General features: G+C 56.8%; 12 protein-coding genes across 12 annotated transcripts; 5 read left to right on the top strand and 7 right to left on the bottom strand.

Moving 5' to 3' along the window:
- Positions 1-12: 12 nt before the first annotated feature.
- BKA78DRAFT_249802 (putative peptide methionine sulfoxide reductase) lies at positions 13-759 on the top strand (the record flags this gene model as incomplete). The annotated part of the gene is made up of 2 exons (XM_066884503.1): positions 13-292; positions 386-759. The coding sequence occupies 2 exons, from the start codon at positions 13-15 to the stop codon at positions 757-759; spliced, it is 654 nt and encodes a 217-aa protein (XP_066745963.1).
- A 379-nt stretch (positions 760-1138) lies between these two features.
- On the bottom strand, positions 1139-1634 carry BKA78DRAFT_295099 (Mss4-like protein; the record flags this gene model as incomplete). The annotated part of the gene is made up of 2 exons (XM_066886437.1): positions 1139-1475; positions 1549-1634. 2 exons carry the CDS (start codon positions 1632-1634, stop codon positions 1139-1141), a joined length of 423 nt encoding a protein of 140 aa, XP_066745962.1.
- Positions 1635-2581: 947 nt separating this feature from the next.
- BKA78DRAFT_295098 (Alpha/Beta hydrolase protein) lies at positions 2582-3688 on the bottom strand (the record flags this gene model as incomplete). Its single annotated transcript, XM_066886436.1, has 2 exons — positions 2582-3089; positions 3192-3688. 2 exons carry the CDS (start codon positions 3686-3688, stop codon positions 2582-2584), a joined length of 1005 nt encoding a protein of 334 aa, XP_066745961.1.
- A 1468-nt stretch (positions 3689-5156) lies between these two features.
- Positions 5157-6884, bottom strand: BKA78DRAFT_352351 (purine-cytosine permease; the record flags this gene model as incomplete). Its single annotated transcript, XM_066891338.1, has 4 exons — positions 5157-5494; positions 5548-6315; positions 6366-6582; positions 6636-6884. 4 exons carry the CDS (start codon positions 6882-6884, stop codon positions 5157-5159), a joined length of 1572 nt encoding a protein of 523 aa, XP_066745960.1.
- A 2116-nt stretch (positions 6885-9000) lies between these two features.
- BKA78DRAFT_250427 (RNA polymerase Rpc34) lies at positions 9001-10085 on the top strand (the record flags this gene model as incomplete). Its single annotated transcript, XM_066884569.1, has 2 exons — positions 9001-9230; positions 9296-10085. The coding sequence occupies 2 exons, from the start codon at positions 9001-9003 to the stop codon at positions 10083-10085; spliced, it is 1020 nt and encodes a 339-aa protein (XP_066745959.1).
- Positions 10086-10534: 449 nt separating this feature from the next.
- On the bottom strand, positions 10535-12416 carry BKA78DRAFT_250126 (alkaline-phosphatase-like protein; the record flags this gene model as incomplete). Its single annotated transcript, XM_066884536.1, has 3 exons — positions 10535-10827; positions 10884-11174; positions 11234-12416. The coding sequence occupies 3 exons, from the start codon at positions 12414-12416 to the stop codon at positions 10535-10537; spliced, it is 1767 nt and encodes a 588-aa protein (XP_066745958.1).
- Positions 12417-13554: 1138 nt separating this feature from the next.
- On the bottom strand, positions 13555-14799 carry BKA78DRAFT_249118 (26S proteasome regulatory subunit; the record flags this gene model as incomplete). The annotated part of the gene is made up of 4 exons (XM_066884443.1): positions 13555-13700; positions 13752-14287; positions 14340-14590; positions 14737-14799. The coding sequence occupies 4 exons, from the start codon at positions 14797-14799 to the stop codon at positions 13555-13557; spliced, it is 996 nt and encodes a 331-aa protein (XP_066745957.1).
- Positions 14800-15219: 420 nt separating this feature from the next.
- Positions 15220-17640, top strand: BKA78DRAFT_250052 (uncharacterized protein; the record flags this gene model as incomplete). The annotated part of the gene is made up of 4 exons (XM_066884530.1): positions 15220-15414; positions 15469-15769; positions 15821-16362; positions 16408-17640. 4 exons carry the CDS (start codon positions 15220-15222, stop codon positions 17638-17640), a joined length of 2271 nt encoding a protein of 756 aa, XP_066745956.1.
- Positions 17641-17836: 196 nt separating this feature from the next.
- On the top strand, positions 17837-19163 carry BKA78DRAFT_126597 (uncharacterized protein). Its single transcript, XM_066882530.1, has one exon. It carries the CDS (start codon positions 18032-18034, stop codon positions 19055-19057), a length of 1026 nt encoding a protein of 341 aa, XP_066745955.1. The 5' UTR covers positions 17837-18031; the 3' UTR covers positions 19058-19163.
- Positions 19164-19203: 40 nt separating this feature from the next.
- On the top strand, positions 19204-20450 carry BKA78DRAFT_249324 (uncharacterized protein; the record flags this gene model as incomplete). Its single annotated transcript, XM_066884464.1, has 2 exons — positions 19204-19672; positions 19771-20450. 2 exons carry the CDS (start codon positions 19204-19206, stop codon positions 20448-20450), a joined length of 1149 nt encoding a protein of 382 aa, XP_066745954.1.
- Positions 20451-20931: 481 nt separating this feature from the next.
- BKA78DRAFT_312865 (uncharacterized protein) lies at positions 20932-21420 on the bottom strand (the record flags this gene model as incomplete). Its single annotated transcript, XM_066888337.1, has 2 exons — positions 20932-21315; positions 21352-21420. 2 exons carry the CDS (start codon positions 21418-21420, stop codon positions 20932-20934), a joined length of 453 nt encoding a protein of 150 aa, XP_066745953.1.
- Positions 21287-22349, bottom strand: BKA78DRAFT_312863 (uncharacterized protein). The gene has a single exon (XM_066888336.1). It carries the CDS (start codon positions 22003-22005, stop codon positions 21454-21456), a length of 552 nt encoding a protein of 183 aa, XP_066745952.1. The 5' UTR covers positions 22006-22349; the 3' UTR covers positions 21287-21453.
- Positions 22350-22713: the final 364 nt, after the last annotated feature.

Genomic DNA, 22713 nt, shown 5'->3' with positions numbered 1-22713 from the left:
ACAACCACAACCATGACCACATCCTCCCTCTTCAGCCGGCTCATGCGGCCCTTCAGCAGCAGCGGCGGCTCGCTGCGCGTCGTGGAAAACGGCTCCGGCGGTGGCGCTGCTTCTGCGGATGGCGCAAAGTACGAAACGGCCACGGTCGCGGCCGGCTGCTTCTGGGGCGTCGAGCACAAGTACCGCAAGACGTTTGGGGGTGGAAAGGGCGTTGTCGATGCCAAGGTCGGGTATACGGGGGGAGAGACGGAGGGGCCGAGCTACAGGGCTGTTTGTGGGGGAAGGACGGGTCGTGAGTTTTTCCCTTGCTTCTTCTTGGGCTTTTCTTTTGGTTTGGAGGTGGAGCTTGTTGTTGTTGTCTATACTAACGAATGATCCTGCGCAGACGCCGAAGCCCTCCGCCTCACCTTCGACCCCTCCCTGACCTCGTACCGCACGCTGCTCGAATACTTCTACAAAATCCACGACCCAACCACCATGAACGCGCAAGGGCCCGACACGGGCCCGCAGTACCGCTCCGCCATCTTCTACCACTCGCCCGAGCAAGAGAAGATCGCGCGCGACGTTACCGAGCGCGCGAATCGCGAGTGGTGGAACGGCAAGATTGTGACGGAGATTCTGCCCGCGGGCAAGTGGTGGGATGCCGAGACGTACCATCAGCTGTATTTGGATAAGAATCCGGGGGGCTATGAGTGTCCGACGCATTTTGACAGGCGGTTGGCGCCATTGAGTAGGCCCGAGGGGGAGGGGAAGTTGTGAAGACGTCACTCGGTGCGGTGATGGTGATGTGAAATGAATAGGGTTTTTTGATTCTGGGGGGCATGAAGAATCAAGGGTATTTTTTTTTTTTTTTTGCAAATGAAGATGGATTTCAAGTTCACTTTGATGATGAGCGCAAGTACGCTGTGACGACCAACTACATCGACGTTTGCGTGCTGGCCGCAGGCAGGCAGGCATTGAAGAGGACGACGGTCAACCACACGGATTTTTTCAATTTCATGGTACATATGTATCCACCTAGGCAAACGTGAGGTGGCATCCAGACGCAGCCCCAGCCCCAGCCCCTCCTTCTTGACCAAAGTCTGTCCTTCTCCTTCTTCCCCTTCTTCCCTCGCATCCACCCATGGATCTTCCCCCTTCACGACGGCGGCAACGTCTCAAACGTCTCAGCAACCTCCCTCTCCCAGGCCCAGCGCACCTTGCCAAAGATCTCCGCGGCCGGCTCAAATTTCTCCCCTCCCTCCAGCAAGCCCGTCCGGACGACAATCTTGTCGTCGCCCATGACGGTCTGGTGGTGGAAGGGGTGGGTCGTGCAGTTGGCGCAGTAGTAGCAGTGCACCGCGTTGCCGCTCTCGCCCGTGTACGTGTACTTCTTGAGTGCCGACTCGCCGGATGTGAAGGTCAGGGCGGAGCGTGGGATGATTTGATTGAGCGTGTAGGTGCCCCCGCTGAGGGACTTGCACGTGTTGCAGTGGCTAGGGGAGAGGGGGGTGCGTTAGTGGGGGTGTGGATGGTTGGAGGGGGGAAGAGGGGAGAGGGAGGAGCTACCAAAGAATGTGCTTGGCCTGGTCCGGCTCCAGCTTAACATCCCACTGCGTCTGGCCGCAGGTGCACTTGCCGTGGTACGTCGTCATGATGGCTGCTACGATGGAGGCTGAAGTTGTCATAAATGTTTGGTGTTGAGAAAGTAGGCACGCCAAAACAAGACGGGCGGCGCCTCCTCACTTTATCAATGGATGGGCTAGGCTGCCTTCGGGTCCCCTTGCTGCTGATGATGATGTGGTGGTGGGTGCTGCGCTGTCCACTCGCTGCAGACCGAGCCCGATGGTGTGGCTCGGGTTGTGCTTGTGTGTGAGCTGCACGCGCGGGAGGGGAGATGGTGGGCAGGGTACGAAAACGGCGGGCAATGTGGACTGATTGGATGGCGGTGGACGAGCACACGGCAGCCAATGGATCAGATAGATTTGATCTTTTCTTTCAAGCGGAGGGAGGGGCCAAAGGTTGTTATAGACAAAGACTGCGATCAACCCCGCTGCTGCCTCCATACATGCGCAGCTAGTTGTCCCTCGTCCTCGTGTGCCTTGACTTGTCCTCGATTGATGACTATTGCGAGCTATGATTTCTGCGGACCCGCTGGATGTGCAGGTGAAATGCAAATGCAGACTGAGAGGCGCAAATGTTTCCAAATACTCGACATTGACAAGCCCCGCGATGATGTCAGACGCGGTGCGGGGCAGCTACCTACATGTACCCAGCTGGTACGCCAATCGACTGACGGATGCAAGGGCCCTTGACGGCACCGATAACGACCTCACTCCTCAATTACAAATTCCGCATCTTCTCGTATTTCTTTTGGGGAACACAGCTAAGCAGCCCCCTCTTTTTTCTCCTACCTCCATGTCTGCGTATACTCGGACGCAATTCCAATCCCGGATTCCAAATCTTCAAGTGGCATATGAGTGCAAACCTACATATTCAATGTAGCAGACTCTGGTAAACACCAGCCAGCAAGCCATTCAAACGTGACTTCTCGACATGTACCTACTCACCCTCCAGCATTTTCCCCTCTCACCAGCCCCATCTACTCCTCCAACCACGCCTGCACAACGCCCCTCAAGCCGTCTCGCATCCACTCGTCATCCACACTCGCCTCCGCATCAAACCCATGCCCGCCCTCCCTCACAGCCAACACAAACCGCACCTCCCCATCCCTCTCCCTCACCAGCCGCTCAAACGCCCTACTCCCCTCAACCGGCACCACATCATCACCAGCACCATGCGCCACAAAAAGCCCACCGCGCGGCAACCGTGCCCCGTCCTCGACCGCCTCAAACGGCACCCACGCCCTCTGGTCGGCTGGGAACAGCTCACTGCAGATCCCGTTTTGCGGCACGCAGAACATCAGCTCGAAGCGCTCGCAGCGCGGGTCGGCGCTGATGACGCCGGGTTTGTCGCCCGAGCGGACGGCCGCGACGTGCGCGTCGTACAGCGCGCGCGGCTGCATGGGGAGCCCGAACATGGGTTTGGCGTAGCTGGTGCTGAAGTGCGCGCTGCGGATGTCGAGCATGGGGTAGGCGGCGGTGGCGGAGCTGGGGGAGGGGGAGAAGGGGGTGCGGTCAGTAATGTACATGTAGGGGGTGGGTTGGCCAGGGGTACATGTAGGGAGGGGGGTTGGTATTGGACGCACTCACCGAATCTCATCCGGATGCCGCAGCGCCAGCATGACGCTCAAGTAGCCGCCCGCGCTATCCCCCGCCGTCATGACCCTGCGCGTATCCACCGTCACGCGCCCTTTCGTCTCGTGCTCCACAAACCGCGCCAACCCCCCCTCCTCCTCCCCTTCCCCCTTCACCCACCTCCACACGTCCTCGACGTCCGCCAGCACGTCGCCGACGCTCGCTTCCGGCAGCAACCGGTAGTTGGGCGAGACGATGACGGCGCCCTCGCGCTCGGCCAGCTGCAGCATCCACGGCGCGAAGAAGGCCGGGAAGAGGCTGGAGGCGCCGACGAGGCCGCCGCCGTGGAAGCGGACGAGGAGGGGGCGAGGCGGGGAGGGCGAGGTGAGCAGGGATTTGGGGATGAGGACGTCGGCCGTGATGGCGTGCGAGCCGACGGTCTTGTAGGGCGTCGTGTGGATGGAAAAATCGGAGAAGCGCGACAAGTCGTCGGGGTCGAAGGGCAAGGGCATGATGGTGCGTGGGAGGGAGGGAGGGGGGAAAAGCAGCTGTGGCGATGGGATGGGATTGGATGGAAAGAGGACACGGCTGTCTTTTGTTGGTCTGAACTTATAGAAGAGCAGTTTGAACAGAACCACGCACCCCACGCGTCCATCCGCGTCTTCTTAAGAAGGCGCCTCTGCACCTCGCGTCGTGGATCTATGTCTGTGCAGGTGGAGGTATGACGAAACCCTCCTTCACACAACCTTAATTGCAGACTCCCGAAACCGATAGCGAAGGCGGATTCTGTAGAATCATGCCGTGGTGTGAGTCACTGCCCACAAATCCTCCAAACTTCAAAATTAAGGCTGTTTGCTGGGGAGCTTGTTTTAGGACATAGCAGGTAAATATATAATTCTTACGAAAACAGACACAATGTAGGCACACGTGATTGGTCTATATACTAAATACTTGCTAGTCTAACAGCAACCGGGCTACTATAGAGCTGCGTTTTAGCTATTAGTTAATACCTAGAAGAAAAAAGACAGCAGCTCTCCACAAGTGTCAGGATTCGACACTGCACAATAACAATCAACCATCCCACTTCCCAACACCATTCCAATGACCTCGTGTCCCGGGCCGCCCTGCCGCCATCTGGATCTGGATCCGTGCTGCATCATGTTTGAAACTACATCACACAGCTAACCACTCACACCCACCAAACCTCGGCACTGTGCGGGCCTACTGCCAAGTAGGTTGAAACCGCCACGCGAAACCGATGGCGAGGAGGAACTGCCGAACCATGCCGTCGTTCTGTGGAGTGTGAGTCACCCCATTGAAGACTGCTATACTTTAGAATTGAGGTGCATTGCGGAGGAAGACGTGCAGCGTTCATTTCTCGGCTGGTGGCTTGCCGACGGGAGCATAAGTTGGCATTTTTCGTATTCGCTGGCCGGAAATTCACATGGCAACCTATTACGCATGGAGCTGGCGCCAAGTACATAGGTTGGGCAAGGAGGAGCTGGTTGTGATTTGGCGGACGACAAGCAGTCAACAGTCCGACCCCTCAAAACGAGCAGCGCACCAAGGAAAAGTCGGAGGCGTAGAGGGTGTCTGGGGGAGACACGGAAGCAATTTCGCAGCAAATGCCAAATGGAGAGCTCGCGAAAGTGACAGACAGACAGCAGTAACAGCAACAAATGTGGTATCTTGCCAACAAAAGTGAAGAGAAAACGCTACAACACATGCAGCCCACCACACCGGTGGAAGATGCAACCAAGATGCATACCCATGCCCATGCCCAGAAACGTCCAAAAATGCGCGCAGCCCCAAAGACGAGGGGAGCAGATTCACCGCCGGCGCCTTCTCCCTTCTATCCTTTTTAGTAGTCTTTTGACCAACAACGACAAACATCAACATCATCATCGACCGGCAACGCCACCGCGGGCAGCCGTTGCACGAAGCAGCAGCGCCAGGGCGCCCATTCGCCCCTGGTGCCCCCTATCTCTTGAACATCTTCATCTCGAGCATGCGCAGCGGGACGTACGAGACAAACGCGAAGAGGAAGCCGAGTTCGAAACCAACGTCTCCACCGATCCCGGGCAGGCCGGCGTGTTTGGCGATGGGGCCGACGAACCAGGTCTGCGACATGCCGGTGACCATGCCGACGACGCCGAAGCAGAAGGCGGCGATGGCAGCGATGCCCGGGGGCAGCTCACCTGGCTTGTCGTAGTGCTCGGGGTTGTAGCCACCAATGCCGCGCTTGAAGATGAAGTGGTCCGACACGGCGATGCCTTCGTAAATTGCAAGCCAGTACCCGATGAAGTTCATGAAGTTTTCTGAGGTCGTTCGTCAGCAGGCTTCGTTGAAAATATGAATGCAAGGTACTCACCAAGGACAATGTTGAAGTGAGAGTAGCCGGGGATGGCAATCGCAATGTACACGCCAGTACCAACACCGGTCCAGATCCAACGGGGAACGTGGGTAGTCCAGCGGGCAAAGACCTGGACGGTCAGGGCAATCGAGTAAATGTTTGGGCAGTTGTTGGCAATGATGGACAAGGCCAGGATGACGAGGCAGAAATCGCCGAACCGGCCCATCTTGTAGGTAACGACGGCAGCGAGCAGACCACCAGTGCCGGAGCTTTCGTATCCAGTTGCGTAGCGGTTGTCACCGCCGTTCATAGCGGTAGCAGAGTAAATGGCGATTCCGAGCATCTGGGTGAAGAGGAGAGGAAAGATCAGACCGAGGTAGGTGCTGAGAAAGACCTTGCGACGGCTCTGGTTGCTCGGCTGGTAGACGGTGTAGTCGGCGGCGTAACTGGCCCAGCCAGTCGCAAATCCGTAGACTGTGCAGCCAAACGACAGGACACCACCGAGCTCCGATGTTCCGACTCCCATGGGAATGGCCTGAAAGTCGCCACTGTGGGCAAATACACCGAGGGTAATGAGGAACACGATGAAGGTCGGGATCCAAGACCAGAATTCGTAGGCGTGGACAATCTTGTAACCAAACAGGGTGACGAGGAAGGTGCAGATGGCAATGATGACAATGCCAGCCCAACCAGGGACGTCATTGTTCACGGCGTGAATCAGCTGAGCACCGACGATGGAGTTGACGGAAGACCAGCCCATGCAAGCCAGGACGTTGAAGCAAGCGACTGACACCACGTAAGTCTGAGAAATTGTAGAGGGCAGTCAGGGTTCTTACTGAGCTTGACTCCATACCAGCCAAACCAGAAACGGGAGAGGACCATCTGACGGAGACCAAAGATGGGGCCAAAGCCAGAGAACCAGCAGACTGGAATGATGCCGAGGAGGTTGAAGAAGAGGCAAACCAACATGGCATCGGCGACGCCCAGTTCAAAAAGCTCCGTTCCCAGGATACCAATGGCAAAGGACGAAACGACCATGTTTGCAGAGAGCCACTGATGCCCCATTAGCAGGTGGGCGAGAGGACTGTTGGTCCGTGGGCCATTACCATAGTTCCAACGTTCAGCAAAGAGGTGTCGGTGCGCTCATTTTCAGGCACGCGCTCAATACCTCTCTGCTCAATGTTGAGCTTGCCGGCCAGCCTCTGCATGCGTGCGTAGAGGCTGTCACCATATTCGAAGCTCTCGCCAGGTACGGCATTGCCGTCGACGGTGTAGACGGGGGCGCCGTGCCTGTTGGAAGAGTCTGAGCCCACTTCGGCTTCGGCGGCCGACTTCTCGACGTCGTGGAAGCCCATGGCGCGACGCGAGTGACGCGAGGTCGCGAGGAAAATTAGTGTCGAGGGCTAGCTAAAGCTCCGCGAAGGAGTTTGATCTTCAGCAGCCGGAGGGAGGTGGCCAGGCAGGGAACCGGGGAATTGGGGACGCGGGAGCAAGAACCAGGGAAGCAACAAAAGTCGGCAGGGCCATGATTAAAATAATAAAAAGCGATTGACGGGGTTCGCGTGCAGCTTGCAGCGAGCAAAGGGTGCAGAAGCGGATCCAATTTTTGCAAGTCCCAATCGAAGGCAATGATAAGGTAAGGCCGAAAGCCCGACCCTGGATCAGCAAATTAGCGTCTGTCAGCTCACCGTCCTGGGGCCAGCAGTCGGTCCTGCAAAAGCCTGCAAAGCAAACAAGGCCGGTCGCCACGCGCCACTCGCGCTGCCTGCGTCTCAACATCGACATGCCGCCGCGACTTGCCAGGGTCATGGTTACGATAGGCGCACTCTTGGCTGCCACAAAGGGCAACTGTCCACGGGGAGGCGAAGAGCGGTGGATCTCGACTTTGTCCAAAAGTCGTGTGATAAGCCTTGTGCGGCGTACAGCATTTTGATGTTTGACGCTTTGGCGTAAACGGCAGGCCGAGCCTACCCGACCGAAACCTAAATTGCCAGAACTGCTCGGAGTCAGTACCAAGCAACGGGAATTTGATTGACTGGCCGGGATCCATGACAAGTTTGATCCAACCTCACGCCTGCTGCATCACACGCAGGAGCTTCACTTTTCGAACTCGACGCCTCCCCCTCTTCCGGCAAGTGGGAGCAATCGCAGATCAGTGGGACGGCATGCGAGGAGCGGGCCCGGCCGACGCTCCCCATAAGCTGCACGCCTATCGCCATTGCTATTCCAATGGGTGACGCAAGGCCGTCTCCAGAGTCCAGATGCTGTAGATATCGTTCTTCGGGGCTGACCGACAGCAAGGAACACTGGCAACACAACGCTATTCTCGCCGCCGGCCACGTGCACAGACATGCCGACTTCCCCAGACTTCCAAGCTCCTGGGACTGCAAACACAGTGGGGTTGATTCTGTCCACCTCCGCATTGGTGGTCATGGCTGCTCCCCAGAAGTTTTGGACATGCAGTCTGCACACTCACCCCGCTCGCAGCAGTGCGATCGTCAGGGCAGCCGCTGTCCAGTCTGCTCCCCGCGAGCCATGATTGGGCGCCTGGAGTAGCATCCTGGCGCGGACTGTGTCACTGCAGATCGTCTGGGGAACGGCGCGGTGTTGATGACTCGTGGTGGTTGCTGTGCCTGCGTAGCAGACTATGAAATCACACCGGGGAGCTGCGTGACGTGCCGGCCGTTTCGCAATGTCGAAATCCCGGACTAGATCTTCACCAGGTACAAGGGAACAGCAGCCCGTGGTTGCAGCTCCAGTCGGGTCAATGCCGTGCGAGTGTGGTCATGTTCGATGTTTGTGGACTAGATGGATGAGATGATTGGAGAATAGATTCAGGTATGTCGAAATCTTGACACTTCGATCGGGCAGCATCTCAGTAAGACGTCGCTGGGAGGTAGCTGAAGATTTCTCGTATTGCTATTCTTGCATGGTCTGTGGAGCGCTAACTTAGCGGCTTGAAAGTCAGATGAACAACAAAAACTTCAATGACGGAGAGGTTGGTAGAGCTGAAGAAACTTGGCCAAGCGGAGAGATTGCATAACAAAGATCCCTGTTGTAGTCGAGAGATCCTAGGCTGAATGTAACGCAGAGTAAGGCTGTGAGTTTCAATAAAGCAAAAGTACCATTTCAACCATCTGCAAGGTAGAAGGCAAAGGAGCGTCATCGTGATCGCGAAAAGTCTTGGACAGAAAGACCGGTGAGATGTTGTCTTGATGTTCGTCTGGTTATTCAGCAGCGACAGGATTGGCGGGGCAGTACTGGAAGCCAATGTCTCACCGCCTTGAGCACGGACCCCCGCTGCTGAATTTCATGGATGGCAACCAAAGAATCGCGTCGCATCTTTGACTCTTCGATTCAACCGCGTTCAACGACCACCGCCCTCGACCTCACCTCGCAACCCTCTCCATGGTCGACAGATAGCCCCGACAGACTGCCTGGACTCCGTCGAACGAGAATCACACCTTCAACATGACGAGCAAAAAGGACCTACTCTACGAAAAGTGCGCCGAGAGCGAGCCGGGCCACATTTTCTACCAAGAAGACCTCGCGAGATTGGAAGTTGCCAAGGATGTCGAGGAGCTTGTCACGCTCTGCCAGCAGCTGGTGGACTCGCACCTATTCGAGCTGCTCGAGTCGGGCCAAAATTCATATGACCGGACGCTCTGCTGGCGGCTGCGGACGCGCGAAGATGCGAACAAGTAAGAGCAGAGTCCAGCACCGCAGTAAAATGAAGCAAACATGCTGACCCATTGATGCGCCGCAGACTCCGGGGCATGGAAGCGAACGAGCGCGTCGTATACTCGCACATTTCCTCGACCGGCGACCAAGGCATGTGGACGCGCACGATCAAGGCCAAGACCAACTTCCACCAGACGGTCATCAACAAGGCGCTCAAGTCGCTCGAGGGCAAGCGGCTGGTCAAGAGCATCACGAGCGTCAAGAACCCCGGCCGCAAGATTTACATGCTGGCGCACCTGACGCCCGCCGAAGACGTCTCGGGAGGCTCGTGGCACACGGACGGCGAGCTCGACGTCGAGTTCATCGAGACGATTGCTGCCGTCGTTGTGCAGTTTGTCGAGGGCATGAGCTGGGTCGAGCAACCTCGCCCCGCCGTGTCCAAGGACGCCATTGCGCGCAAGAAGGAGGCCGCCGCCGCCCGCAGACACGACCCTACCGCCGACCCGCCCAAGTACAAACCACCCACTGGCCAGCACGGCCGCGTGCTCGTCCCCCATCCTCCCGGCTACCGCAACTACCCCACCGCGACGACCATTCTCGATTTCATCAGCAAGAGCGGCGTCATCGAAGGTGTCGTCATTCGCGAGATGGATCTGCGCATGCTGCTGGACAATCTGGTGTTTGACGGACGGCTGGAGCGCATCGGCGCCATGGGCTACAGGAGCACGAGGTGTGCGCCCGAGGACGAGGAGCCGTGGGGCAACGGTCTCACCCAGGCGCCTTGCGGACGGTGCCCGGTCTTCAACCTATGCGAAGAGGGCGGCCCCGTCAGCGCGAGCAATTGCGTCTACTTTGAAGAGTGGCTGACCATGTGAGCGGTGACTGTCCGTTCGCTCTCCTTTGATGGCGTGCGTGGAATTGGCTGGTTTTTGAAGAGGGTGGAATCATTTTGCATAGCGACGGCGTTTGGGCTTGGGCGGTATCATCTCTGGACGAGAGGAAAAGTCTTCATCAACAATCGGGTTCTGCCAAAAAGGGAAATATACCACAGCCGGCTTGCCAATCAGTGGGCTCGGCTTGCTTGCTTGCTTTCTTTTTTTGCGGAAGGTTTTTTCTTGTTCTAGAATTACTCACAACCTTTCCAATATCCTCTGAACAACCCAATTGAAAAAAAGGTGGCACACTTTGGTCATACAGCAAGCCGAGTCGTTCGTGAAAAACGAGCACCCCAAACGCCAGATGACCGGGGCAAAAAATCTCAAAACTACAAAGTTCGAAAAGGGGGCAAAGACGCCCAAGCCCCTGCTGGGCCTATAGCATCGATCTACACGCCGCAAATGTCACACCTCTTGTGCCTCTTAAAGTCATGCTGGTAGTGGTCGAGGTGGTCCTCCCAGCCGTGCTCGTCGTCATGGCTGGGCACCTCTCCCATCCAGTTGACCGCCTGGCCCAGGGCATTGACGAAGCTGGTGCCCTTGGCCTGGAGCTCCTTGGTGACGGCCTCAACGTCGACGTCCAGGTAGTTGCGGAGGAAGTCGCCGACCTCGGTGTTTTCGTGGTTGCCGACGAGCGGCGCCGCGGCCTTGGGGGACGAGGCAAAGATGTTGACGTCGGCAGCTGGGAGTCGTTGTCAGCAACGGCAATTGGTGCGTGGGGACAGAGGGTTGACTTACCAGAGTGGCCATGCGTGCTCCATCCGATCTGGCTGCGTCGACTGACCATGTCCGCAAAGGTGTAAGGGGCTAGGGCTGGGTTGTTGACGAGGCTCTTGACTTCGCTGTCATCAGCGTCTTCAATCCCGAGACCCTTCTTGAGATTTTCCCGGACCCATGCCTCAATGGCGGGCTTCTTGGGTTGACCAGACAGGAACTTGTTGTAGTTCAGGCTGATGCGCTCCGCCGAGTGAGACGTGTTGGAGAGGACACCAGGGTACCAGAGATACTCGGGGTAGGTGGAATGAAGTTCTGCAGGAGTCGGTTAGCTACCTAAGCGTGCCATTGCCATGCAAGGGTCAGGAACATACGGCGGGCAGTAGCGAGGCCTCCGGTCTCGTGGTCGCTCGTGCTGACCATGACGCCCTGAGTGTCATCCCTTTCGAGGAATTCCAGCACGCTAGCAAAGGCCTTGTCGTACGCCAGTACTTCGTGTACCTGAGCCGCAGGGTCGTTGGCGTGGCCGGCGTGGTCAATTCGGCTGCCCTCAATCATCAAGAAGAATCCCTTGTCGCTGTCCCTGGTGGCGTCGCTCAATGCCTTCATGGCCGTCCTGGCCATCTCGTCCAAAGATGGGTAGATGTCTGCTTCATTGCGGCGATCAATTTCGTAGGGAATGTCCGTTCCAGCAAACAGTCCCAGGAGAGGAAGCTTGACGGCATCACCCATCTTGAGTCCATCAAATCCGTTTCTGCTGTCGACGTAGTCAAAGCCCTGCTCTTTCGCATACGCAACGATGTCCCTATCGTCATCACGGCAGGATCCTTCGGTCGAGTTCGGGAGGAAGTGGCATCTCCCGCCACCCAACATCAGGTCCACCACGCGACCGAGCGGGTAGTCTCCAACCATTTGTTCAGCAATCCTGTCTTCCTCCGAACGCATGTTCACGTGCGCCGCAAAGCAGGCGGGCGTAGCGTCTGTAATCCGCGTCGTAACGACAAGTCCAGTCATGTATCCAGCCTTCTTCGCCGCCTCCAGCACAGTGCCGCAGGGCTGGTGGTCTGGCAGCATGGATATCGCTCCATTGTAACTCTTGTGTCCGCATGAGAAAGCAGTCGCTCCAGCAGCGCTATCCGTGACCAAGCTGCTCGAGCTTCGGGTCCTCGACTGTCCGATCAAGTGTCCGTCGAGGATGAGGGTGTTGTCCCAGGGCTCCGCATGTTCATATTGCTTGAAACTCCGGGTTAGACTCAGACTAGTCGGTCCCATGCCATCCGACACCATGAATATAAGATTCCGCTTGCCGTCCGGCAATGGCGTTGGTGCCGCCGTGGTTCGCTCCTTTTGGACGACAACGGCGAGGATGATGACGATGGTTGTGGCGAGAAGGGCCCAGACAAAGAGGCCAACCTCTCGAATCTTTTGCCATTTGCTGTGCGGGGGTTCGTACTTCTGCGTGTGCTCTCCGGTAAGCAGAGCATCCTCTTCGGCCAGACCACGGTCGTTGGTATGCTCGGAGGAGGCACGGCGTTGCTCGAATAGCGGGCGCGCCATGGTGGAGGTGGTCGCGAATGTCGCGCGTGAGTGATGACAGGCTCACTGGCGATGGAATCGAATGCTCGCAGGTAGGACAGGTTCGTAAACGTCTTTAGCGTGGATCCATAGAGAGTTGCGGAGTGGTTGGTTTGAAGGAATGCTGCGGAGCGACGTCGATCATCCCCAGCCTTGGCGGTCAGCTGCCCCCAGACACACACCATCTAGGACGAGCATCTTGCGGTCACGCAACTCCCATAGCAAATGGAGGACCAAGGATTTTACTTTCTTACAGATGCACATGCTGACCCTCTACAGGAGCAAAATGTGGCTCATACCAAGTACCTGTACCTGGCTACGCAGCGGTGTAGATAAAATAGCACCTGGTAGTCCTCTCCCCTGCAACCAGAAACGAGCCAGAACTGATCCCGGTGTCCCTCACGCCCCACAAATATCTCTGCTTTGACAAGAAGCTTGAACGACCAGAAGAAAGAATTGGAGACAAGCGGAGCCAATTGCGCATTCACCGCTTCAGGTACTGCTACTTCCAGTCAAGACCCCGCCCAAGACACTAACTAATCAGGGGACAGAGATGTGCAAAAAGACGGAATATCAGTATGCCTGCAGACACATTGAAGCTCACGTCGAAATCTGCAAACACAAATGCTACATCAAACAGCATCGACAAAAGAAAAAGGGCCGGAAAAACGTCATCCAAATTGACCTCTACTCGGAAACGCCCCAAGTAACTAGTTCAAACTCTTGGCTCTACTTTGGCAGGCCAGTGACATGGATCCAAGCAAATCTGGCCAGTAAGAAACAAGAGATGGTCGTGGACCGATTGGTGATACGATACGACGAATGTTACGACTGCTTGGGAGACTTTATTGAGATTCAACCGCGAGCACGACCAAGAATCCTGACGATCATGTAACCAAGGTCATGGGAGCGAGGATCCCGGAGCGGATTGGCAACGGTGTCGCATGTCTGCATTTCGGATTTGAGCGTTTGTTCTAACGATTAGCGCTTTTCGGGAAACACAATTGGGAACGTTTTATATGAAGCAAGATTTGATCGTTATGGCGTTAGCCATTGGCCGTGTTTGGCTCTATCCTGTCCGGCGCCCCATGCTAGAAATCAAGCAAGAAGGAATCGTCATCTACAACTCGTCGTCAATCTCCATCTCCCCATTGACTGCACCATTTGCGCCGCCGTTCTTGGGGAGACAGGCCTCCTTGTCGATCATCTGTCGCGACACAGCCACGATGTTGTCCTCGATGAGCTGTTGGCCGACATCTTCAATGTCTGGGGAATAATGTTAGCAATCGCCCAGTCGAATATAGCACGGATACGCACGTTTCTTGGGGTCCACCTTGCCCACGTATCTTGTCTTGAGCTGGTCCTTGGACAACTCCGTCTCCTCCTTGACCCTCTTCTCATAGCCCTCTGCCAAGCCGACCAGCTTTTGCAGCTTGTCGACGTTTCTCTCGCCCTCTTGCTTGAAGTCCGCCATCTGGAGAGCCTCTGTCCAGACATGCTTGTGCAAGTTCATCAACATGTTCTCCTCCAGGCCAGTCTTCCTGTAGTTTATGCCTATGCTGTAGTAGTGTCTGTTCAGGCCGTGGATGAGCGCTTGGATCGAGGGCTTGTTCAGGTGGCCGAGGTTAGACGTGGTTTGGCGGGGCTCGTGGCCCATCATCAGGGTCTGGGCGCTGATGAGGCGGAACGCGTCAATGACGACCTTGCCCTTGACGGACTGGATGGGATCTACAACGACAGCGACGGCGCGGGGAGTGAGTTGTTCGAAAGACTGCTGGGTGTTGATATCGACGCTGGAAAGCCAGCAGCCGAAACCCGGGTGCGAGTGGTACCATCCGACGACGGTCTCCGGCCTGCGAGAAGCTGTCAGTTCCGCAACTACCTTTACCCCATGGCCCTGCTCACCGTCCCGTTTGCCTCAGCATGTCCATCATCTTGGTTTGGAACACAGGATCCACGGCCTCGACACTGACGCCAGTACCACTCTGGGGCATGGCAAACACGTCCACAACTCTGACGGTGTAGTCATCGACAAACTCTCCCAGCATCAGCCCCATGACTTCCATGGGTACACCGGCGCGTCCGTGCCGAAGCATCTTGAGGAGTGCGAGGGAGGAAATGTAGACGGTCTCGGAGTTGTCGATGAGGTTGGTATCCTGCCGTCATCATCAGCACAATCCGAGATAGCGCAACTTGTAGTGAGGCAACGCGCGCACAAAGTACCAATCCGCGTACCACCCGTGAGGGTACGGGAAGGGTTCCATCGTTTCAGAGACTCTGGGCGATCGCAGAGGAAGCATACCTGAGCTGGGCCGGCATCACGCATGCCCTGCGCGGCGGCCAGCATCCGGTTTAGTCGGTCCATGTTGATGAAGCTATTTGTGGGTCGATATTACGAGAGAGGCAGGTCGAGCAAGCGGAGATTAAAGAAGCGGGGGAGATGAGAGGATCTTGGCGGTGATGACCAGAGAAGATCTGGCGTTGCGATGTGAAGATTGAGTGCGGTTGGTGGAGGTCGTGGTAGCTCCAAGCTCTCAGGTACGGATACAGAGCGGCAAGAGGCGGCGGCGGCGGTCGGGAGTGGTTTTCGCCGACGCGCCCCTGCCACTGCTAACCTTACCGCCCGCCAACCTGAGGCTAGGGCCTTCTGATGTAGGCGCATGTTCGCGTCCAAAGTTCCAGATCACTTTGCTTCGTCTCTTGACAAGGGCGTCTTTTGGAGCTCCAAAAGCATCTCTCCTACCTTTTATCTCCCTCTCTTTTTGCACACCCGCTAATCGCAATCATGGTGGGCTCCGGTCCTCCGTTGGACGAGTTCAACACCAACGGAAGCTCCCAGCCCAAGAAGGTCGCTTACTTCTACGATTCGGATGTTGGGAACTATGCCTATGTTGCGGGCCATCCCATGAAACCACACCGCATACGCGTCACTCACAGCCTGATTATGAACTATGGCTTGTACAAGAAGCTCGAGATTTATGTCAGTGTTCCTGTCCATGGCTGATACACGAGAACTTGCTAACGATCGCGACAGCGCGCCAAACCTGCCTCCAAGTTCGAAATGACCCAATTCCACACTGACGAGTACGTGGACTTTCTGCAAAAAGTCACGCCCGACAACATGGACAACTTTTCAAAAGAACAAAGTCGCTTCAACGTGGGAGACGATTGTCCAGTCTTTGACGGCCTGTTCGAGTACTGCGGTATCAGCGCGGGCGGCAGCATGGAGGGCGCTGCTAGGCTGAACCGGGGCAAGTGCGATGTGGCCGTCAACTGGGCGGGCGGTCTCCACCACGCGAAAAAGAGTGAAGCCAGCGGCTTTTGTTACGTGAATGGTACGTATGCTCTTCAGCGGTTGAAATTATAACATTTACTAATCTTCGTAGACATTGTTCTTGGAATCATTGAGCTCCTCCGTTTCAAGCAGCGCGTCCTCTACATTGACATTGATGTACACCACGGCGACGGTGTCGAAGAAGCCTTTTATACGACCGATCGCGTGATGACCGTGTCTTTCCACAAGTACGGCGAGTACTTCCCGGGAACTGGCGAGCTTCGCGATATTGGTGTTGGCAATGGCAAATATTATGCCGTCAACTTTCCCCTCCGCGACGGCATTACGGACGAGACGTACAAGAGCATCTTTGAGCCAGTTATCAAAGCGGTGATGGACTGGTACAGGCCTGAGGCAGTCGTCCTGCAGTGTGGCGGAGACAGTCTGTCTGGTGATAGGTTGGGTGCGTTCAACCTGAGCATGAAGGGACACGCAAACTGCGTTCGCTTTGTCAAGGGCTTCAATTTGCCAGTATTGGTTCTTGGAGGTGGTGGTTACACAATGCGCAATGTTGCGCGGACGTGGGCATTCGAGACGGGCCAACTCGTTGGTTCAGAATTAGGCTCTGAACTCCCATTCAACGACTACTACGAAGTAAGTGGCCGCACAGATCGTTTGAGGAAATGCTAATTGGCGCAGTACTTTGGACCCGACTACCAACTAGATGTCCGCCCTTCGAACATGGATAATGCCAATTCGCCCGAGTACCTCGACAAGATTCGCTCCCAGGTTATTGAGAACATCAAGCGCACCGCATTTGCACCGTCCGTTCAAATGACCGATGTCCCCCGCTCGCCACTGATGCCTGGCATGGACGACGAGGCCGAGGATGAGATGAATGATCTTGATGAGGACGAAAATCCAGATGTCAGGTACACCCAGCACCGATGGGACAAGCGCGTTGAGAAGGAGGGTGAGCTCAGCGAGAGTGAAGACGAAGGGGAGAATGAGCGGCAAGGAGTGCGGAAGCAGCCTGGCAAGAAGCGCCGGATGAACATCATGGACTATCCCAACGCTCACGCCGATGACGGAAACGAGACGCCGATAAACAGACCTGGAAGTCCAAATGGCGCCGAAGACACAAATGAAGCACCAGACACCGGCAAATCTTCAAAGAGGGAGAGTCCAACTGCAGGCGCTACCGAAGCCGCGTCGCGCAGCCAGGGAGGCTCAGGCGCCGAATCTCCCGCAGTCGACGTCGCTTCGGGCACTGGAGCAGCGGATCAAGATGGTGATGTGGAGATGTCGAACGCGCCTGAAGATGAGGCTCCGGCCTCTGGAGAGAACTCGGTTTCTCCGGGCCCAGCAGCTCCTGCTACTGAGGAACCAAGCTCGGCTCTGACTCCCCCAGCATCACCACCTGCAGCACCTGCCCAGGCTGATGCTCCAGCTGCTGAAACTGCCAATGCTCCTGCTGCAGAGTCGTCAGCACCCTCCGGTGCCCCAGAGGAGCGCTCGTCGCCCACTTCGAACCAGTCGCCTGAGCCGCGAAACCAGCCACCTGCAGTTGCTGACGCTTCTGCGTCTTTGATTGGCCAAGAATCGATTTCCAAGGCACCTGCAGATGAAGACGTAGAAATGGGAGAGGCTGAGCCTGAGACTGGACGAGAGTCGGATCCTGAGAAACCTACAAAGGAGGATGCCGCGCAGAAGCAAGAAGGCGAGACTATGAAAGATCAAGACGAGAGCAAGGCAACTCAGAGTACAGCGACAGCTACTGAAGCGAAGGAGGAGAAGAAAGACGCCACGCCAGATGCAGCAGAGACGCAGGCGGAGAAGAAGGACGAGCAAGAAAAGAGTGGAGGCGAAGAGAAGGCAGAGCAGGAGAAGCCACCGCAGTCTCCTAGCAAGGCCGCAGAGGGCGACGCATAGTTGAGTTGTCGGCTTGTAATAGTCTCTTTCGTTGTTTTGGTACGCTTCAAGTTTTTTCGGTCAAGTCAGGTCACGATACCAATGGCGTTAGCTAGGTTCGTTGGTGGACGTGGCGTATTCAATGTTCACAAAAGGAATCGATTCAGCTTTTGATGTTTTTGTTCCGGGGACGAGGCGAGAGATGTGTCCGAACGACATTAGCACAAAGGCGCCTGTGAAGATCGGACTTGCTCATGGGATGTGTAGCGTTGCAACGGCGCAGGCGACGCGTCAAGGCCAAATGCCTGTCTGATGCCTGCATCAGCCTGACGTCCGTCCATCGAGTACATCTTTACATGTACCCAGAAACACCCTAACACTGCGTCAAATGTGAGGTCGACAGATCAGCTGCATGGGCCAAGATGGCAGCAACGTGCGTGACCTCTCTCCTGGCTGGACCATCAAATCACTACTCGGATTCTCAACGCCATCTGTCACCACACAACAAGTTCAACATCCAAAAAACACAACCAGGACACAAATGGACACGCTTCCATGGCTCTACGCAGCCAATCTCCCAGCCTTCGGACGGTCCGGCCGAGGGCGACGGGTGAGGCTCAACAACGGGGCCACAGGGCGGAAGGAAAGGCCCTTTTCCCTCGCCACGGCCCGCCACCCAGGTCCATCACCACATTACTACAGGTGCCGACGATGGAGACCAGGCTCAGTTCAACAAGACAAGATGGTGGATGAGCCGCGGTTCAGCGCCCTCTGCCGCACGTCATCGGACCAAAGCAAATGGTTAAGCAAAGAGCAAAGTCTTGTCTCGCAGCATTTTTCTTTTTGGTCGCCCGCTATCTACGCTACATGCGTTCGGGGCGTCGTCCGGTTCTCGTGTGCTCTGTCTTCTCTCCGATTGACCGAACAGAAAGTCGAGAGAGAGCACCAAGACCCGCCGACGGGCATATACAGGTGGGTTACCCGGCGGAGACAAACAGGACAACAAAAAAGAAAAAGCACACGCGCAACTCTGGTTGGCCAGATGCGTCATGGCGAGCTTGCGGTTCCAGACTGCCCACGCACCACCGCACCGTGCCACCATCTCGTGGCTCGTGGCTCTCGCTCGGTCCCTCTCTTTTTTTGCCATTGCACGGCGTTTGGTTGGCTCGTTGGGCGTTCTCTCCCACCGTTGTCGTACCGCGTTTGCTGCTTTGCTCTCATGTTCTTTTTGCGTTCTTCTTCCTCCCTTTCTTTTCCCTTTCTTCTCTACTGTCTTCCTTTCTTCTTTCTCCCTTATCTCGTCTCTCGGAGCACCTCTGCTTGTTGCTCCACCAGCACTCGCATACCACCCAAGTCTTACGCCTCGACACGCAATGCATTCCTCTCTTTACTTTGGCTATCCCACTATCTCCAGAGACATATGAACGAACGAACGTGATTGAAGATTTTGTCTTATCTCTTTCCCTTTGGCATCACCGATTTTGAAAGCCCGTCGACCGGACAGCCGCTCCCACGCTCCCAGACCCACATTCCTGGATACCCACGAGACGGCAACTGGATTCCAACGCCATGCACACGGTCACCATGGACGCTGCAGTTGCTGTGGCCGTCGCCGACAGCCCGGCCCTGAGCGCCTCGTCATCCATTGACTACTCGCTGTCCACAACAAGCCTCGACGACCCGACCTCGTCCACATTCCCTCCTCCCGGCGCGCCCTCGTCGGCGCTCTTCGAAGTGCGCGAGACGCCCCTGGCGGGACGCGGCGTCTTTGCGACCCAAGACATTGCGGCCGGCACGCCGCTTTTGACGGTAGAGGCGCCGAGCGCCGACGTGATATTGCGCGAATACCGGCGCGAGCTGTGCGGTTGGTGCTTCGCGTACGACCGCGGCCGCGAGTGGAAGCTGCGCGACAACAGCGTGGGCTTTGCGTTTTGCGGCGCCGAGTGCCACGAGCGGTGGCGGCGGCACCAGGGCGACGAGGGCGTGGCGGCTTGGAGCGCGGTCGAGAGGTTGTGCAAAGGTCGGCCGAGGGAGCAGGAGATGGGCGATGCAGGTACGTTGGTGGTTTTTTCGTTACCCCTTGCCCAACACCAATCCCTCTTGTCCGTGATAGGGCTCTGGTTGCCTGTATCTTTGCTAATGCGCCCACAGACGCCCCTATACCCACCGTCGCGGAGATAGACGCAGCGTGGGATGTCGCCTCGCAAACCGCCTCCCTCATCCTCGCTGCGCGCAACAGCAAAACCGCCAACAAGCCCTCCAAACGCGCCCTCGCCGCCGTCCTCAAAACGCCCGCCACCCCCGACACGCTCTCCTTCCTGCTCAGCGGCCTGCTGCTGCGCGCCCACCGCCCCTCGTCCTACGCCGCCCTCGACGCCCTGGCCTCCAACCCCACGCCGTACAAATCGCCGCTCGACCTGGCCCAACACGTGACATCGTACCTGCAGCTAGTCGCCGTGGTCCCAGAATCACTGCTGGGAGTTGCGGCAGAGTCGACAACGTGCCGCACGCTGGCGGCGCGCGACAGCCACAACAGCTTCGGACTCCGCTCGCTGGACGATCCGGACGGGGCCGAGTTCTTCGGCTTCGGCGTGTGGAGCGCGGCCAGCTACTGGAACCACGCGTGCGCGCCCACGGTCGGCAAGCGGCGCGAGGGCCGCGCGTGGCTCTTTTGGGCCGCCGCCGACGTCCGCCGCGGCGACCAGTTGACGATTAGCTATCTGGGGGGCGCTGAGGGAAGGAAGATGCCGCCGCGCGACGAGAGGAGAGCCACTTTGAGGAAGAATTGGGGCTTTGAGTGTGCGTGTGAGGCGTGTGCGAGAGAAGGCTGAAGGTGTAACAGGATTGAGTTGTGTTGGGAGAAACAGACGCTGAGTCGACTGCTGCTGCTGTGAAAGAGATGAGATGAGCCAAACGACGTAGATGGATACGGGATGCTGACGAAGAAGTCGACGCAAGCCTCGTATATTGCCTACGCCTTCCGAGAGTACGGCGTTGCCCACGCGGAAAAGCTGAGTGTTGTTGCATCCGTCCCGCTGACTGGACGTACAGACATGTGGGACAGGGCCACAAACACGAACAGACGTAGAGCAAAGGGGACACAGGACACGAGACCTACGCAAGCATCGCAACGACTTCAGCCAAAGCCAAAGGCGGATGAATAGAGAGAGAGAGAGAGATCGACTTGGGATTTGGAGCAACGACAGACTAGGTAGAAACTCGAAGCGGTAAAACACGTAGACTCAAAGAAAAAAGACAAATAATTCAATCACAATCCCACCAAACAATGAATGAATAGCCATCACCAGTCTCCTACCCAGACGCGTCAAACGCGGACGCGTGAACAAAGAACGCAGTCAACAGACGCGTCTCCCTACCCCGTGGCGGAACGGGAATGCCATGCCATGCCATGCCACCACCAGACAGACGCACCGCGCCCAGTCCACACACACACACACGCGCGGACATCTGTTCCACGGGGTCAGTGGCGCGGTCGAGGGGTGCGACATAGGGGTGGACAATGGTAGTCGTACCCCAGCACGCACGCACGCACGTAGTCAGGCAGGCAGGTAGGTAGGCATGAAGAAAGCGGAGATTGCGCCGGGAATATGGCCAGGCACTTGAGAGAAGGGGTCCCGTCAAGTACAATGATGGTGTGGCGTCCAGATTTTTTTTTTTTTTTGTTCTGCCAGTTACCTATCTCTGTGGCTAATATTTCATGTCCGACGAGACGCCGTTGTGGCAGAGCAGAGGCAGGGAGGAGCCGTCCTGCCTGAGGACGCGGGAGATGACGGCGGGCATGGCATTATATGACATTTGCCGTGATTACTGGTGCTATTTGCTTGGAGGACTGACTGGAGGCAGGCCCTTCAATGGCATCGTATGCAGTGCCTGAGAGAAAATAGTGAGGGTGCCTGGGCGGCCGGCCGGCCGGTTGTCCTGCCTGGTTGCCTGATTGGGGATAGGGGCTGCGGTGGGGGTCAGTTGCTGGTTCAATTGGTACAAAGCATGGCGAACGCGCAGAAAAGGTAGGTAGCGCGAGGAATGGGAATTTGATAGTGATGAGGCTAGACCCCGGGTCGGATCTTGGACTGCTGGTGATTTTTTGGACAACACAAGCTTTTCCGATAAGCGTCGTCTACTGCGCGACAAGGCGACGGGCGCGCGCAAACCCTTGGATCGCGACAGGTGTAGTAGTTGTGCTAGAGGGACGGACGGCACATGGAGGAATGACGCAGGAAGGATGAGTTGGGTGATGAGCGGTACGGTACGGGAGGTACGGTACGGCAAGCAAAAGTAGGTTGTGATAGCATGTGTGTGACAGGATGGAAGAGGATGGATTGTTGACTTGGCTCTGTGGTGTCCTTCCCGTTTTTTTAGCCTCATTCACTCAAGCCCGGTACCAGGCGTCGTCAGCACCCGTTTCAGGAGCGAGTGCATCGAAACGACATATGGCGGATCGAGGTTTCGAGCCTCTCTCTGCCGTTGATTGACAATGTGACGGTGCTCCAACATGCTCGGCCACGAAGCAGCAAAATGAGGACTGCGGGCCTGGAGAAGGTGGTGATTGAGCAGGCCGCCCGCGTGGGGGGCAGTCCGAAGGGGAATTGGCTGGGCGGGCAGGCGGGCAGGGCAGGGCAGCACAGTAATAATTCAAGTGGCGATGTGCCTATTTTCGGACGGGGGTTGAGGAGGATGAGCAGATGGAATACCTGGCTCGTTGATGCATCATGTACATTGACCGTGGTTGTGGCCGTCGAGGAGCGGAGCGGCAGAATGAGCGCGCCCTCCTGTCGCCCTCGCCCTCGCACGCAATAGTAGCATCGCAGGCCTGATTTCGGTCAAGTCCAAGTCACGCCCTCGCAGAAGGCAGTGGCTCCTCACCTCCTCTTCTTCCTCTCAACCACCACCTCTCCTCTCCACCTCATCACCTCGTCCACTCCAACCATCTCCTTTCCTCCCTCCTTACTCGCGGCCGCTCGCTAGCCCGCCCTCCCCCGAGCCCTGATCCCTTTCTCGCCGCCAGCTGCAACCGGCTCTCCCCCAGCTCGCTCCATCCCCCGTCCTGTCCGGACCTGGCTCTGCTCCTGGACC

The sequence above is a fragment of the Phyllosticta capitalensis genome (assembly GCF_038381095.1).
Source record: "Phyllosticta capitalensis strain CBS 128856 chromosome Unknown BKA78scaffold_4, whole genome shotgun sequence".
NCBI classification, from domain to species: Eukaryota; Fungi; Ascomycota; class Dothideomycetes; order Botryosphaeriales; family Phyllostictaceae; genus Phyllosticta; species Phyllosticta capitalensis.
This window is presented reverse-complemented; position numbering and strand designations above follow the sequence as displayed.

Excerpts from the sequence above, each read along its gene's own strand:
- BKA78DRAFT_126597 (XM_066882530.1), top strand. The coding sequence starts at position 18,032 with ATGGGCCAAGATGGCAGCAACGTGCGTGACCTCTCTCCTGGCTGGACC.
- BKA78DRAFT_312863 (XM_066888336.1), bottom strand. The coding sequence starts at position 22,005 with ATGAGGCTAAAAAAACGGGAAGGACACCACAGAGCCAAGTCAACAATC.